This window comes from Drosophila nasuta, chromosome 2R (assembly GCF_023558535.2).
Source record: "Drosophila nasuta strain 15112-1781.00 chromosome 2R, ASM2355853v1, whole genome shotgun sequence".
Classification (NCBI taxonomy): Eukaryota; Metazoa; Arthropoda; class Insecta; order Diptera; family Drosophilidae; genus Drosophila; species Drosophila nasuta.
Genome location: NC_083456.1, coordinates 26,213,830 through 26,230,874, shown reverse-complemented (window position 1 = coordinate 26,230,874; position 17,045 = coordinate 26,213,830). Strand labels below are relative to the sequence as shown.

The 17,045-nt window shown below is 39.9% G+C and overlaps 2 protein-coding genes across 8 annotated transcripts in view; both read right to left on the bottom strand.

Annotated features, from left to right (window-relative positions):
* The window catches only part of LOC132787072 (uncharacterized), a 116,385-nt gene that overhangs the window by 19,668 nt on the left and 79,672 nt on the right, over positions 1-17,045 (bottom strand). For 3 of the 7 annotated variants that reach the window (XM_060793957.1, XM_060793955.1, XM_060793956.1), the window contains exons 4-8: positions 12,302-12,472; positions 12,071-12,218; positions 10,815-10,942; positions 8,491-9,157; positions 7,568-7,671 (exon numbers count right to left, since the gene is read on the bottom strand). In XM_060793957.1, coding sequence (XP_060649940.1) covers positions 7,568-7,671; positions 8,491-9,157; positions 10,815-10,942; positions 12,071-12,218; positions 12,302-12,472 — 1,218 coding nt within the window. Of the gene's footprint in view, positions 1-2,572; positions 2,924-7,567; positions 7,672-8,490; positions 9,158-10,814; positions 10,943-12,070; positions 12,219-12,301; positions 12,473-12,623; positions 12,762-17,045 lie in introns of those variants that run through there. The other 4 variants (XM_060793961.1, XM_060793959.1, XM_060793958.1 and 1 more) reach the window with 4 other exon arrangements.
* On the bottom strand, positions 15,130-16,454 carry LOC132787077 (trimethyllysine dioxygenase, mitochondrial). Its single transcript, XM_060793967.1, has 2 exons — positions 16,211-16,454; positions 15,130-16,144 (listed from the first exon to the last, which is right to left on the bottom strand). The coding sequence occupies exons 1-2, from the start codon at positions 16,416-16,418 to the stop codon at positions 15,234-15,236; spliced, it is 1,119 nt and encodes a 372-aa protein (XP_060649950.1). The 5' UTR covers positions 16,419-16,454; the 3' UTR covers positions 15,130-15,233.

Here is a 17,045-nt window from a genome sequence, read left to right as displayed (position 1 = left end):
GATATTAACCAATACTGAACAATTCTCGATTTCAATACCACAACACAATATTGTGTACTGGGCCTAACAATGATTCGGTAGAGAATCGAAATTCATCCAATTCTACAAAAAAATTTCCTTAATCACATTATTGGCCAGAAAATTGCATTTAACAGGTTTAATTCATTGATAACACTATCAATTAATGAATCCGCTATGTATGTTCTTTTCGCCTGGTCTGCTTCCGACGTTCTCATCAGTAAACAGCCAATCCAGAAGGCAGAAAATTCATACATCTATGTTTTCAATAAAAAGAATGAATAGTTTGATGAGGAAATGTTTATTTTGGGGCACATTTTCCATAGGCCTCACGAGTTGGGCGCCATTTAATTATGTGACGAACACCACGAGGTTCTACTCGTCTAAGCCTACTCTGTCTAGCTAACTTGCCGGCTCAGTTCAGGGCTGGGGTGGGTCTTTGGCTTCGACTGGGTAGTAAGTCATCATAAATTAAAGTGTAGACAGAGTGTAATACTAGGGGAGAGGGACAGTACTCATCTCGCATTATCTCAGACGCTCGCACATTCAGTGCCCAATCAAAATTAAAAGTTTAACGCCTCATTGTTTTCTTCTCCATAATATTCAGTATTTTAATACACATACTTCATTTTGTTTATAAAAATTATCTCTAATTAACAATAGTGCTTGATTTATCGAGCTATTATTTATCGTTACGTTAATCTGTTTTGTTTAAATATTTGTCTTCATGACTTAATAATACGAAAAATATACCAACACGGAACACACGGAATTGAAAGCCTCACAATCACAACCCCAATCAACTATAAATACAGTCACGGCTATGCCGTACTTACGCACTTTCCATCGAAGTTAGCAGGCCTGATAACCGATGAATCCGTCGTAGCATATATGATTGTTGATGATAGCTGTTAAAGATGATAAAAGGTTATGGTTATCAGGCTATCAATCCCTATGTACCCATGTTGGCTGTGTGAAAAGTCGAAAAAATGAGTTAGTTGATCTGACAAGTACTATTTACAAATTCAATTTAATTTTTCAAGTATTCAAACCATGTTGGCACTTTTAGTGCATTTTACGAACGAAAACAATCCAATGCAGATGGTGCTGGCGGGTTTTGTGTGGAGCCGTAGATCTCGCCGGAAGATCTACGCTCCTTTGAACGTCTCTAGTATCGCCTTCGCTTAGCCGCTATCGAATACCGTTTGATAATCTGCAGCGAAGATTCGCTGCCGCAAGATTATCGCCTTATTCCCACTCTAGCCGGTTGTTTGCAGCGAGGTTCGCCGCCTTCACCCAAAACTCCCTTAGGCTTGCAGGTTAGGGTGAATATCCGCGTGCGCTTCACTAGTTGCACTTGTTCAACAAAAGGGGGGGGAGACGAGGATCGCAATGTGCAACACCTATTCCACTCTAAGGAGGGTCTAGCGGGTGCAATTGCCAGAGGTATGGCCAATAAGCTGCATAAAATAGCATTTTTACTGCAAGGTCTAATCAGATGGACACTACTTACCAATCAGTGGCAAAGAGAAAATTTAGCAATTCTAAATTCTCTATTAGAGCCGGCCAATCCAAGTTGGCGACAAAAGAAAACCTTGGATGCCAAAATTGTTGGCTTTCCTTTCTTGGTTGCAGTATTATTTTAAATTTATTTTTGCAATTTTTCTTTGCAAATTTTTGGTCTGATGTAATAATGCTCTCAGTGAAAAAAAAGTGCATAAGTGAAGATGGCTGCCCTTAGTGAGTACTCAAAGCATCTCTGTGTGGATCAAGGCGATACTTACTACCCGTTCGATAAACTCAACAGTTGAACTATGCTAAGTGGAGTTGCCAACTTAATTAAGGCTTTGGCGCATCAGCTGATGCTTTGATTTGTGACAATCAGATGTTTATTTTTTTTTTTTTTTTGCAACTTTAATTTAGACAACTACCTCACAATATATATAAGTATATAAAAGTTTTGTATGTATATATATACGAGTATATAGGCAGTTTTCTTGTTACTGTTTGTTGATATTTATATAAAAGTTGAGCAAATGCCAAAAATTATGCACAAAGCCAAGACGAGCTCCGAGCACGTCAGTTTCATTATTTTTGTTTTTGTTGTTTGGGTTTTTGTTTTGAATAACAAAAAAAGATTGAGAACAGTAAAAATTTGTTACTTAAAAGATTACCTGCAACGGGGTGTGTTAGTTACAGGGGACGACACAACACGCGTAAAAAACGTCAAAAAATATATATATGAATAATTAAAAGAAATCAAATTTCGCTTATTAAGAGTAATTACAATATTCTTCTACCTGTCGGATGACAAACACAAAAAAAGAACGAACGAACGAACGAACGTATGCAATACAACAAACCGTTATTTTGGCCTATGAATTATTGTGTTTTGTTTCTTTTTTTGTTTGTGGGAATTATCATTGACTGCTGCTTCTGGTATTTTGATCATTATTGTTTTCTGTTTTAGGTTTATGCCTAGATTTTTGTTTGTTGGTTGGTTGGTGGTCATTTTATTTATTGATTACGTTCATGCTAATACATGTACACATACTTTGGTAGTAAACACCGGCATTTCCGTTTCCGTTGCCATTGCCATTGCCATTGACGTTTCCATTGCCATTGCCATTGCCGTTGGCGTAGCCGTAGCCCGTATCAACGATATCGAATGGCGACTCATTTCCGGCGCCCCCGGCTGCCGCCGCCGCTGCCGCCATGTGGCGCTGATGGAAGCCGCTTATATTGAACGGGTAGCTGAGCACACCGTGCAGCGAGTTGGACACCGAGCCCGGATAATTATAGCTGTTCGCCCCGCCGCCCGTTGCTATCAATGGCGTATCAATAAGCGCCAAATTATCATCGAAGATTCTCTGATGCAATTTCTCGTCCATGCCCAATATTCTTACTGCAATTTGTAATAAGTATAGCAAGAAGAGGAGAGAGATGGTAGAAGTGTTGTTGTAGTTGTAGTACAATTGGCTTTTACTTTTTACGAGTAGTTGTTCATATTTTGTTGTAGTAGTAGTAGTAGTAGTTATTGTTGTTGTTGTTGTAGTAGTAGTTGTAGTTTTTTTTAGTTGTTGTAGAAGCTACACAGCAGTGAATTGGAACACAGCAACGTTTTTTTTTTTTGGGCATCCAATCGAATTAGCATAATTTTCAATATAACATAGATATGTATTTTTTTTTTGCTTTTTTTTGTAAATTTTCTTGGCGTTTCTTTTCTTTATTAAATTAAAAAAAAATATATAGTTATAGTTATATGTGTGTTTTTGTCCATTTAATTGCATGGACTTGATAAACAACTGAAATAAGTTTTGATTTAAACAAAGTGTTGAGAAGAAAATGAAATAAAAGTAGTTGAAATTTTTACATGGACAGTTGAGGAAAATTGTGTGTGCGACGAGAAGAACATTTTCTGTGCGTTTATCTAGTAGAAAAGTGTGTGAAGCAAACATTCATTTACATAGTTACATATATACACAACGAAATTATATAATTGTGAAGCGCAAAGCAATGCTTAAATTTTATTTAATACTTAAATGCGAGTGTTTGAAGCCAGTGTCATTGGGGTATTAATGGCATTGGCTTAGAGACGATTTGCAGCTCGATATTGCCAATTGCTTATTGTGCTTCTGTGTGTGTGTTTGTGTGTCTGTGGCTCGTCACGGATCAATTGGCATTGCGGGGAAGCTGTTTCCGTCGCTATCAATGTCATTGACAGGGCCACAACACTCACCCAGCCAGCCAGCCAGCCACACGCCCCAGAGAATGTGCGTAGGTAAATGTGTGTGTGTGTGAGTGTGTAACTGTGTGTGTGCGCCTTTCAAATGTCATGCGCTGTTAGAGCGTTCAAATGCTAAACGTTTCAATGGAGACGTTTTGCAACCACAGCAGCATTTGCTTATCTCGCAGGGCGCACGCCAAAAGCGCGCTTCATTTGAGTCCTGCTGCCTTTGCCTTTTGCCTGGCTTCCGGGGGAATGCTCAAAGGATGCCAGGACCCCAATGTGCTTAAGCTATTGTGGAGGGGGCGGTCAATGTGGGACGTTAAATGGCAAGGACTTGAGCCAAGAAGAAGGCAACGATGAAGACTTGTGCTTAGCACTGTCAGTGTCTTTGCGATTCGTATTTATGTTTGTCGCTTATTTTGTCGAGCGCAAATATTTGCGCAACAAACTGCTTTCGAGGAAAAAAGGGAATCAGCTGGAAATGAGATTAGCGCAGTTTGTTAAGTGTTATCGCCCATGTAAGCAGTTGTCGTCAAGTAGATGTGGCTGCATTACGTATACGCAGCGTATGTCCGTCCCTGTTTGCATTGCAAATATATATATTTAAAGCATAGCATAAATTGACATTCATGTGATTATTTCATTGGGCGACACATTCAAGGCGATTTACGAGCATGTCTATGATTGCAAACCGAAATGAACAAAAACGACGCGTTGTTGTTGAAAGTCATAAACAAGTGAAATAAATTTCAGAATGTGCTGTAATTTCAAATGCCACTACCTCATTGCGTGCCTACCGAATGAGTGTGTCTGTGTCTGTGTCTATGGCCGTGGAACATCTGCTGGACAAGTGAGCCTCGATGGGAATCAGTGGTTTCCATGCCCTAATTTGTATCACACACACACACACACACACATGCTTTTGAGGATAAACATCGAGGCAGGGTTGGGTGGGCGGAATGTGGGTGTGTCAAGCTCGGCAACAATGTGAATTGTGCAGCATTATGAAAATATTTATTCCACGCAAACATTCACCATGCCAAATAGGTGTTCACATACTTCATGACGCTACCAAAGTGGGCGGGGGGTCGGAGGCGGAGGGGGGGGATGAGCGTGTCTGTCTCTCTAGTGTTTGTTGTTATGCTTGTTATTGTTTTTGTCGCAATTGCCGGACAAATCGCTTTAATTGTTTTCACTTGTGCATAATTAAATTTTCAAATTGTGCGCTTAGCATTATGCAATTTACTTTGTTTGTGTTTTTGGTTGCAGATTTACAAAAATATAATAACAAATGCAGCTCTCTATTGACTAAAATTGAATGAGCAAACATAATAATTAAATCTAAAATGCTTCATTTCATCAATTCGCTTTTTTTTTTTGTTAGATAGTTTCCATTTTAATTTTAGCTCTCATTAATTACCAGAATCAGTTAGTTGTCTGTGTGTTTGTGTGTGTGATTACAATTTGTTATTGCTAGTTTGTTGTTCTCATGTGAATAAACGCAAATAGTAGTAGTTGAGTGCATATAAATTTCTATGAGGCGCTCTCTGCACATTGCATGTGACATGCATAAATATTTGCCAATATTTGCATTCATTCACAATAGTTTGTGTGTGTCCCACATGGCACAAATGAAGAGCAAGCACAATATGCCAGCAAGCAGCACTAAATTTATAACCCTTGTCAGCCAGATGGTCAACGCAAGTGCCGCATTGCATGCAAAAACAAAAGGGTCAGCTAGCCATCGATGATAATCTCAATGACGATGATGATGATGATGCAGACGATGATGATGGATGCAATTTGTGGCAATAAATACGAGTGAAATGCACAAAATGCGTAACAATCAAAATGCCAAACACTGCGATGCGATGCGTATTAAACATTATGCGACATGCGAGAAAGACTTCGATAGAGATAAATGCACATCAATGCATTCATTCTCTCTTTGTGTGTGTGAGAATTGTGTTGTGTTTGAGCGTGTGTGTGTGTGTGTGTATTGTAAATAAGCAGCAACTGAATATAATGCACATAATATGGTAGATGCCAATAGCAAACGCAAAAGCAGAGAGAGTGCAGAGTTCATATCGGATGTGGTACTTAGTTAACTTTTTAAGAGTGGCGAGAGGGTAAGAGACGATTCGGTTGTTCTTTTGGCGCTGGGGCAAAACACCAAAACACACACATACAAACAAAATGCTTATTTATGGCACTTGTGTGTATTGCTGAGTGCAGATATGTGAGTGTGCATTACTTTAACTGCAAGTGATTGTAGTGGCAGATAGCCATAACTATGCTCCAATAGCTATTGCAAGTGCCAACTACAAGACAGCGAGCGGTAAACAAACGGCGTGGCAAGCAGCAAGCAGTAAGCGGCATGCAGCGTGTGGCAAGTGGCAAGCAGCGTTACTTGCTTCCCCCGGGATCAGGATACTGGCCGCCATTTGCCGCTTCGCTCGTTGTTCGTTCGTTGCTTGCCTGCAGCTTGTTTGTCTAAATGGTGCCATGAAAGGATACAAGTAAGTGTGTGCAAGTATGTGTATGTGTGTGTGTGTGTGTGTGCATAGAGCGAGAAGCTCAGTGTTGTGCTCGGTGTGCTCCATGATACAGTGAGTGAGTGAGTGCCTCTGGTGCAGTGCTCCAATGTGCAATGTGCTCAAATTGTCTAATGTGCAACCCCCTTCTCTCCCCTTGCTTCACAGATTCCCCCTCTTGGCCCTCAGTTTCATAGAAATCAGAGTGGCGCAAACCCTCTTCGCCCCGAAAACTTGTGCTGTTTTGCTATTTATTACCTTCAGTGTCAGTTATGGTGAATTATATCGAGTACACATGTTCCATTTAACTGACAGACCATTCGCATTGTTATCAAGGCTTAATTAAAGTAGTTGAAAGTCCCAAATAGTTTCAATTGAATGCTCTCATTGTGATAATTTTACCCATAACTAAATGAAGTTCAAAATTATGCCAAATTAAATTCGAGTTCACATTGAAATAAATTGAAATACTCTACAATTTGAAATAAACTGTTGTTAATTAAATCATAATATTTAGTTAGGTTGCAATAAAATCTTCAACAACACAAATAAATTATTCAACACTTAATGTTTTTACATAAATTCACTTGCTTTCATTTTTAACAGTCGAACAATGAAAACTCTCCTAACTCGGGGTATCAATTTTAAACTATTTTTGTTCTTTTAAGTATATTATATTTAATTTGAACTGATTTGTAACTTAACTATAAATCCAAGAATATAACCATATAAATACCATGTTTATTTAGTTTAATTATTCAATAATTAAAGTTGATCTCCCACTTTTTATGTTTGAACTATCTAAAACACAACTACATAAATAAAACAAGAATAAAATATTTGTTCCATTTCTTGTATAATTCTTTTTGTAATTACTAATTGGATATTGAATGTATCCCTAACATTTCGGACTAAAAAGTATATGAAGATTTTTGTACTCCATTTATTTAATTCTATTTATTAAAATTCATATTCTATCATTCAATTGAATGATAGAAATTTCTTAAAATAAATTTGTAACTGCAATTTTTTACAAACGTAATTATAAGTTAACTATGCCCATTTGTTTTATCGTGAACATTTTTCCATTAGGTATCCATTTAAATTAAAATTTTGCCCCTTGTATTTCAGACCACAAAAAGAAACTAAAAATGTATATACCCCTCTTATTGCATTTATAAATATTATTAAATAGATATATTCCCCTCTTTGATTTGTGACTTAAGAAAAGTGCATTTAGGTGCATAAGATAGTCTATTTAAGATAAGGAAAATGTTGCACTTACCTCTCTCCTCCATGGTGGTAGCAGAGTAATTGCGGTGGGTAATATCGCTGCCGGCAACTAAATCGACAGGAAGTGCGTTTATTTTGTGCGTGCTGGTGCCAGTGCTAGAGATTGTGATTTGTCATTTGGGAAATTGCAAAATTACTTAAGTGCAATGAATACAATGAAAGCAAGTTTTGGTGGTGACAAAGGTGAAAGGCATGGAAAGAAGACTTAATACTTAAAGCTAGGGGGCAAGTGCAGGTGCATTAATAGTGGCTGCTGTTTATGCAGATATACATACGAGAAAATACATATATAAAATTAATGCTTGGTTGGCAAATCGGCTTAAAGTATTACCAACGTTTAAGCGAATGCCAACTGCTGTTTTGAAGTTGATGAACCGTCGAGAATTAGTTGGCTGCTGGTTGACTGCCGTTGACTTTTCACTTCCGATGCGAAATGACAATGACAATGCTGCAGGCATTATTAATTAATTGCACCAACCACACACAAGGGGCAGCTGCAGAAGCAACAGCAGAAGCAGTTGTTGCATGCAGTAATTTGGAGTAGGACAACAGGAAGACTTAGAAGGATGACCATGAAAAGCGCTTAGCTGTGTTCGTATTGTGTGGACTGGACTTCATTTGAATATTTATTAAGATGGAATGCATTAGGCACAGATTAAGTATTTAAATGCTCGACAAGTGCTCGGGGAGCAAAGACCACGAGGATTTGTTATCTGTTGTTGTTTGTGCCTATTCATTAGTTGGCTGTTAACCGGAAATTGTGGTATGCCCAAGTGAGTCAATTATTTTAAAAGCTTTTCTGCATGAACTTCCCGAGCAGCTGCCCAGCTGTGGTTTAAATAGTTTTCGGTTTGCTACGAGTTAATGAATGCCTCTGTGTGGAAACTTTTTGGCCGGCTTAAAGACGCCTCATACTTAGTTAGACTGAAGTTGTTGCTGTTGGTGGCCATTGTCGGTGATCCCAGCGTGCTTGTCGCTTCCGTGCCGTGTGCGTAGTAGTTGTGTGTGCGACTGTGCGTGTGTGTGTTGTGCGGCGACCCAGCATCCACAACCACGACAACATCGTCGACAACACTGCGCTCCAGCTCATCCATGTGCGTCTGCAGCTGTTGCTGCTGCTTCTTGTGGCCATGCCGCGTTGTTGTCGTGGGCACCTCGACGACCACATCATCGTCCTCCGAGGTGTGCGGACTGTGGGACGCGAGCACCAGCGGGTTGTTGATGCCCCACGATGGTGGATGCAGATAATGCGGATAGTTGGAATAAATTTCAGCCCTTATGCGATCATCATAGTCATCATCATCCGAATCCTCATCGTCGTCCTCGCCATCCGCTTCATCCTCATCGACATCATCAGCGTTGTTGTTGTTGTTGTGTCGGTTTGTTGGCTCATTGTTGGGCTCATCGTGATACTGGTATTCAATGTTGTTGGACAACAGTTCGGTGCCATTGTGGACGCGGCTAATGCGTTGGCCGATGTGCTTCTGTTTCGGTTTGCTGCGATGCGTTGACGTTGACTTTGGCTTCGTTTTCGGTTTTGGCTTCAGTTTGGGCAAACCGTTGGGGAAAAATATTAGTCTATCTGCAAAGAGTGCCAGCATGCGAGGTGTGCGAAAAAGTCAAGTTAAGAGTGAGAGAGGTGCAAATATACATACATATCGGGTGTGTGTGTGTGCAAAGTGTGCTTAAGTGTGCGTTGGTGTGCGTTTATTTAATTAGTGCTATTTATGCCTAGGGTGCATTTAAGTGAGACTCTTTTGCTGTGATGCTCTTGCCCAACAGCGCCAACTGAATGTGTGTCGAAATTCAACCTAAACTAAGCTTGATTAACGCGCTTGGGGTTGAGGTTGAGGTTTGAGGGGGTGGGTGAAATGTTAAGAATGCGAAATGATAAACATTTTCTAAAGTTTTTCTTGTTTGGCGTGAAAAAGCATTTAAGACTGCGCAAAGACTACAAAAGTACAGAGAGAGCGAGAGAGTGGCACCTACGAACGTTTCCCTTCTAAGCCTGCCCCTAGGTGGTGAAATAAACAGTTACAGTTTTTTTTTTGAAAAGTAAGATAGATAGAGATAGAGATAGATAGAGTTACGAGAGTTAGTACAGCAACAGTTACGTTTTGGTTAAAAACTAGGTTACGGTTAGCAGCATTAGACAGCATTAGTTTTGATAGTTCTAGAGGTGTTCATGGTTTTAGATTTTGTTTTTTGTTTTTTTTATTTTGTGTGCATTCAATTCAATGTCTTTAATATTCAATATCAATATCAATACGAGTATCAATCTATTTAAAGCACAATAACAGAATCAGTTTAGCGAGTGACATATCAAGTTCAATGGGCTGGCAAAGTTTTTTGGTGAGGGTTTCGGGTAACGCTTACTGCTATTTATAGTATTATATATTTATATATAGTATATATGATAATTCGATACTTTTACTTGGATAGTGATAGATAGATTTATGTATATATATAGAGAGAGAGAGTTAGAGAGAGAGAGATAGAGTTAGAGAGAGAGAGCGGTGACAGTAAACACGGCAGCTTGGATTTACATAGAAGTATGTTACGTATACGTGATATTTACGATATTACTGAGCATTGCTAATACGAGTACTTATATCCATATATTGATGTACTGATATAGGCATAGATTATTTGCTAATATGTATTTTACTGATCGCATATCACGCAAATGTGAGGTTCATTTTTCTCTAATAGTTTGGTATTTTTTTTTTAATTTTTTACTTTTTTTTGTTTTGATGCAAAAGCGTGCGATTTTAGTTTCAGGTTTTGGTTTTTTTGGTTTTTTGGTTTTGGGTTACTTTAAATGTTAGGCTAGTTTCAGTTTTGAGCGGTTCACAAAAGTACCAAAAAGAAAGAAATCTAAGTCGAACGTGAAAGTAAAAGATAAAGTAGACAGAACTGAAGGGAAAACTCACTTGTGATTGAGAAAAACAAAAAGAAAAAGTAAACTCAAAATCATATAATTAGATAGGTACTCAGAATACTTATTTGCTGTTCATATTTTGTTGTTGTTTTCAACGTTTACCATTAGAGTACATAAGAAGAAAATCAAAAATGAAAACATTTACTTTTGTTTGTTTTTTTTTTCGACGAATTTTTCAAACGCGCTTGTTTCATTTTTTTCTTTTTTCATTGTGTTGTTGTTATTGTTGTTGGAGTTTGTTGCAGTTGTAGTTTTTTTTTTTGTTTCTTTCAGTTGCAGTTGCTGGCTGAAAACTTACCCACACACGGATTGTGATTAACAATATTAAATATACGATCACAGCGCTTTTTCATATGATTATTTGGACAGATGCATCCGAACATGGGCGACAAACGCAGATTAGTCCACGAATCATGACAGGCGTCCCTGTAAATGATAGAGAGAAAAGTTTGTACATTAAATGGAGAACCGCAAGAGTTAACCTCGATACCGCAGCGTAGTTAATTGAATTCATATTTAGCTAAAACTCGCAACTAAAAACTGCCATATCCTCGAAAAGCAAAAAAATGAAACCGAACTTCCGCTTCGACGCAAAAGCAAAACTTTAAAATTGGCAATTGCATCAAAAATGCATACATACGGCAGTGCAATTAATATTTTATCGCACATAGGTGCCCCGGCTGCCACAATATCAGCAATGCCAGAAAAGAGAGAGAGAGAGAGAGAGAGAGAGAGAGAGAGAGGGGGTTGCGTCAACCCTTTTCCGGTTTTTGCCTTTCTGGCTGCCATGTTGTGTGCGCTGTGCGCTGTGCGTGCTGAAAACTTTAGACGGCGAGGCGAGTGAAAACTTTAAGCCAGCGCAAAGACTGTTCAGAGCAGAGGCCGCCGCCGCAAAAAGTCATTTCGAGTTATTAAAACATTCAGAACGTTTGTATCCAAGGGTATTGGAAGCCAGACGGTGTCGAGCTGGGTGCCAAGACGCTTCAATAAGGATATGTGAAGGCTGCCAGGAAGCAGTCGTTGAAGAAGTCAACCCGCAGGAAATTTCATTTCACTGCTCAAGTTTTGCCACCAACTCGAAAGTCTCTAAAGTCGAGTGTTTTTCCAATGAAATCGAATATCGAAATTAAATGTTACTTCTGCTGTTTGCCGCACAGTCGATTCTAGTTGGAAGTATACTTTAGTCTAACTACAGTGGCATCGCCTGCAAACCAAATCAATTTTCTCATTAAGCCAAACTGTTTAATTGAATGTTGGCTTACTACTTCCTCTCTCTCTTCCTACGTTGTTATAATTAGCGTAGTCAGAGAGAAAGAGAGAGAGAATGGGAGTGGCAGAGAAGTTTGCCTAAAAAGTATACGAAGCGAGGATGATGTTCATTATGCGAACTGAATTATAAATGATTACAAGTTGAGCTCTAAAGAGCAAAAGTTGAAGAAAGGGAATTAAAAGCAGAAGCTGCTGCAGTGTATTGACCGCAGTTAAGTCTTTAGTTTTTACTCCTCCTCCTCTCCCTTGCTTAATATAAAATTGTTATCACTATTTTCCACTCACCTGTTCTCCATTTTGCATTTATTGTCGCGCACTTTGCAGTGCGTTTTGAAATCCTCGAAGAGCTTCAGGCATTTGCGTTCCTGCTGGCAAACGGACAGCGCATGATTGCACGTGGGCAAAGCATCAATCGGATATGGATCCTTTTCAGCTGCAAAGTCAAATAATCAATTAAAAAAGTTTGTGTTGGAATTGTCTCTGCGTTGGCAGAGATAAGGCGAAAGTTGTGCTTACCTTTCTTGAGCACAAATCCGCACGGATGATCGAAGAGGAAATCCCGAAAATGATTGCAATCGGGATCCATGCCGGGCTCCTTGCACAGGCAGGTGGGCCGAAAGAATTGAAATGCTTGCAGCGTGCGCAATGCTGCCTGGCATTTTGTCACAGTCACTGTGCTACAGGACACTGCAAGGACAAAAGATGAAAATTGTTGGCGAGTGAGCGAGTGAGCGAAGCAGATATATTTAATGATCTATAAATGGCAGCAACGCTTAAACTTTGACATTTTTGTGGGCATCGCTTCCACCATTCGCGTTGTTTTCTGTTTGCTACTCACATCGATTACCAAGTTGTTTGCCAGTTGACAGTTGTTATAAATGGGCAGACAAGCGAGGCACACAAGCGAACCGAACTGAACCGAACTGAACAGGACAACTACAAACCAAAAACATGTCATAATAACACCAACAACAGCAACTATAGCGACAGCAGTAGCAACAACAACAACAAGAACTATATGAATAATTGAGTCTGGGAGCAAAATGGTCGATTTAAGCGGCCAATGAAGCGTGGAGCGTAGAGCGTGGAGGCAATGTGGCCATTTGTGCCCGTTATGAGAGATCCGATAATATTTTATAACATAATAAATTATGTTTCATATATGACAGCTTATTCGAGCATATGACAACTACTGCTATACACACACACATACACTTATTCATATACTCATTCACACACTCACTCACTGAATGTGCGAATGAATAGGGGCGAGACAAACAAAAGGCAAACAAACATCTGCTGGCCATCCATTGTCCTTTTGGCCATAAAACATAAGCCCTACTAATAAACTCGACTACGGCAACACTTTAGCACACACAAACACACACACACAGAGTGTTTACACACACACACACAGACAGAGAGTGGACAGACAGACAGACTGTGTGTGTGTGTGGCTCGTCATAAGCCGTAAAATCGCCAAAAAGCAAAGCTAGCAAAACGAACAATGGTCAATGGGTCAGCTCTTGGCCACGGCCCATGGCCCATTGCTCTTGTCACTCATACGCCCCGTTGGCCTGCGCTGCTCTACGCTGCTCTGCTCTGACATCAGGACATGATTATTTGCTACTCGAACATAAAGTTGAGCGCCTCCCTTCGAACTACGCAACAAGTGACATTATTACTTTTTTTTTTGCTCGTTTTGCTTGTTTTTGCGAGGCATTCATCATATTTACGACATGGCCGACACTTGAATCCACTTGGGCGACATTTTTGTTGTTGTTTTCGTTTAAGTTGTTGTTATTATTGCTGTTGCAGCTCTCAGGTTCGTGGCCTCAATTAGAAGCCATTGGCACTTAAGCAGCTGGAAGTTGATGCTGATGATGTGGAGTCTGCACACCTTTTCCTGACTGCACTTTTTTCCCCCTTCTTCTTCTCGCTGTTGTTGCTCTCGTTGTGGCCAGTTCGATTTGGCCATCGCATGCTGTGTGGTCATAAAAGAAGGCAAGTGGTTTTTATGCTTCGTCGCCATCATCAACTGACGCCATTTGCAGTAACTGTTCAACTGTTGGACTCGTGCCATTGTTTTTTGCCCTTGCTTTTGCCTTTGCCTTTGGTTTTGCTTTAGCATTGGCTTTGGCTATTACTGTTACTGTTAAGTCCTCAATTCGTTTTTATTCGAAACGCGTTTCCGGTTGTTGAGTTGGTCGCTGAATTGGTTCAATGATTTCTTTGTTGCTGCCACAAACACAAACGTGAGTGTATGTTTTTGACTCTTATTTTATTTGATTTTAGTTATTTGTTTTGAGCATTTTATTGCCTTCTGTTATTGCCATAAATTTTGTGCAATAGCTGAAATTTATATGGCATTTATTTAGTTTGCCATCCAGAAACAAGTTTTCATCATTCTTTTTGGGTGGGAAATATTATTGCTTTTATTTGCACAGCTTCAGCATGCAATTAATTAAATTAAGTAAACTTTTGTCTTCTTTACGCCTTTGTGTATGAAATATTTTACAACTTTGGCCGATAAAAACCAAAAAAAAAACACATGTCCTTTTGTCGCATAAAAGAGGCGCTGTGCCTTGAGTGGGTGGAGGGTCAGCTGAATGTGTGTAAGTGTGTGTGGTTGTTTGCCATGTGCACAGCTGGGTGTGCGTGTTGATTCCATTGAACCATCGGCAAATGCACAAAGCGAACAGGAAAAATGCAAAGGGCAGGGCAGGACAGGGCAAGGAGGCAAACCAGCTGCTGTTGCTAGGAGAAATATGCCAAAAAGTATGCAATGCAAGAGCACGACTGCAGAAGCGTCGCATCGTGTCGCCCTGGACTGCTATTCAAAATATTTATGGCAGACTGAGGGAAAGAGGGCAGAGAGAGAGGCAATGCTTTTAAAGGATTCAACGCGGGCATGTCCTCGCATAAAGGCGACGACGACGCTGAGAGTAAGAGAGAGAGAGAGAGTGAGAGAAAAGCCAACAGAAACGCAGCATAAAATGCAATTATCATAAATATTCAGGCCGCCTTTAAGTTTTCCTTTTGCTCACACACACACACTCCCGCTCTCTCCTGCTGTCTCGGCACGTGTGTGTTTTATAATTTGAGGACATCTAAAGGACAATATGAGAGCCATTAAACTGTGCTCTACCTCTCTCCACTGGGCTTGGCTTTGGCAACAACCAAAAAAGTAATTTCAGTTTTTAAATGAAAAAGTTCAAAGTGCGTTTTACGTTTGTTTTTCGAGGACATCAGCCACCATTTTGTTTACACACACAAATACTCACACAAACAAACGACACTCGCATGCGACGTTTGCCATAAAAACAAATGCCAAATGATATTTGTTTGTTTGGTTTTTGTTTTTGTTTCTTCTGATACGAATTAGATGTTGTCCATTGATTGTAATCGTAATTTTTTATTGCCAGTCTTTCGCAATTGCCAATTGCGTTTATTCAATGATGCCCAGCGTGCGAGCCTTGCTCTGAAAGTCCGTGCGTTGCACATAAGCCCCCGACATGGTGCGACGACCCGTATAAGCATGTCGTCCATGCAACACACGCCAATTGTCGAAGAGCACAATGCTGCCAGGCGACAGCTTCAGTTGCCACTGTTGTTCTTCTTCTCTTACCAGCTGCAACAGCAAACGCAAGCTGGCATAGAAGTCTTCCATTTCACTCTGAGGCAAAGTATCAAACACAGCTCGATCGTAGATATTAAGACGCAGTTGCACAAGTTCTCCAGTAAGCGGATCTATGCGAATGAGCGGCGCTGTGTGACGATGATGTTCGCCTGGCTCAATGTACTCTGCAGGCACTTGCACACGAGTCAACAGCTCATAGGCAGCCGGGTATTGACGTTTCAGCTCGTGCACCACATGCAGCCCATCGACAAAGAAATTCTCACCACCAGCTACGTCTCCGGAATGTTCAATACAATGCAGCGCCTGCAATCCGGCTGCATCGCAGAAATAAGTGTTGTCAGTGTGAGAGCCAAGGTAGAGCTGAGTGTAGGCGGTGTCAGCGTGATCCTTTTTGTCACTGAATGTCCACATCTCGCCAAAGAAGGTTTTCATCAGCGGAAAGATGCGTCGCAGCGCCAACTCGGTCATTGTGGGCGTCGGCGACACGTCATCGATAAAGATAATGCCATAACGCACCAGCGAGGCAACCAGTGACTTGACCTGCTCATCGCTGGCCATCAGCTGGGGCAGCGAGAAGCGCAAGTGGCGCTCATTCTGTAGCACAATGCTGCGATTCCATGGTGTCAGCGATGTGGACTTTGTTCGTCGGCTTATCAGTTGCTCCAGCTGTGCGTCGAAGATGAAATTGGCAGCGTAGCTCGAACGATGTCCATCGCTCCCTTGTTGCGAATTGAGATGAGGGAAAATAAACTTTGAAGTCAAACCAAATTAGCTGTCCAACTTACATAGCACTAGAAGCTGCGGCTCGTCATTGCCATCACTTGGCTGCCAATTGTGCTGAGAAGCTTTCACATCAGCTGGCAACTCGAGTAGATCGTAGCGACGTTGATTCGTCTCCGTGTTGAGGCATTCGCCACAGCGACAATGATCCCGCAGCCAAAACTCATTTACTTCCAAACTCTGATGAGTTTTGGGATGCTTCAATTGCAGCATTTCTAAATTATTTGTGTGTTTTATGGTTGAGCTCAAACTCACGACTAATTCAAGGTATCAAATGAGCTGACGAGCCAAGAGCGATTAAAATTCATTGTAGATTTTAAATAAACAATCTCAATTTCTTATCAGCATGAAGAGCTCGAGCTACACTTGCAGCAAAAGACAACAAATTTTTCCATTAGCAATGCTAATCAGTATTTATTTTAGACTCTCATTGATTTCGAGTTTTGTTTGTTCATTTTATAAACATTAAAATACTTTTATTAGGTTATTTTTAAATATCAAAATATTTGTTTATTATAATTGCGGTTAAGAATTAAGTAAAGTACATTAATGAAGTCAGAACAGTTAAGTTTTAGAATTTAAAGCAACCGATTTTATTGTTGCTTTTATATATTTAATATGCAATGATTTATTCTTTTATTATATAGTATAACCCTTCTTTTCTTTTTATTTGCATATTTTTTAGTTTCTATTTTGGAATTAATTAATTGTTTTCTTCATTTTTGTCCAAATGTCCGTAAATGTTATCTACTTTTATTAATTTCTCCGTCTTAAAGTGAATATAACATTTTACTTTAAATAAATACAATTTCTATACAACTTAGCTAGAGTATTCAATAA

Bases quoted from the DNA above. Each gene is read 5' to 3' on its own strand.
- LOC132787077 (XM_060793967.1), bottom strand. From the start codon at position 16,418: ATGCTGCAATTGAAGCATCCCAAAACTCATCAGAGTTTGGAAGTAAAT. The intron at 16,145-16,210 runs GTAAGTTGGACA...ATTCGCAACAAG, and splicing joins GCCGCAGCTTCTAGTGCTAT to GGAGCGATGGACATCGTTCG.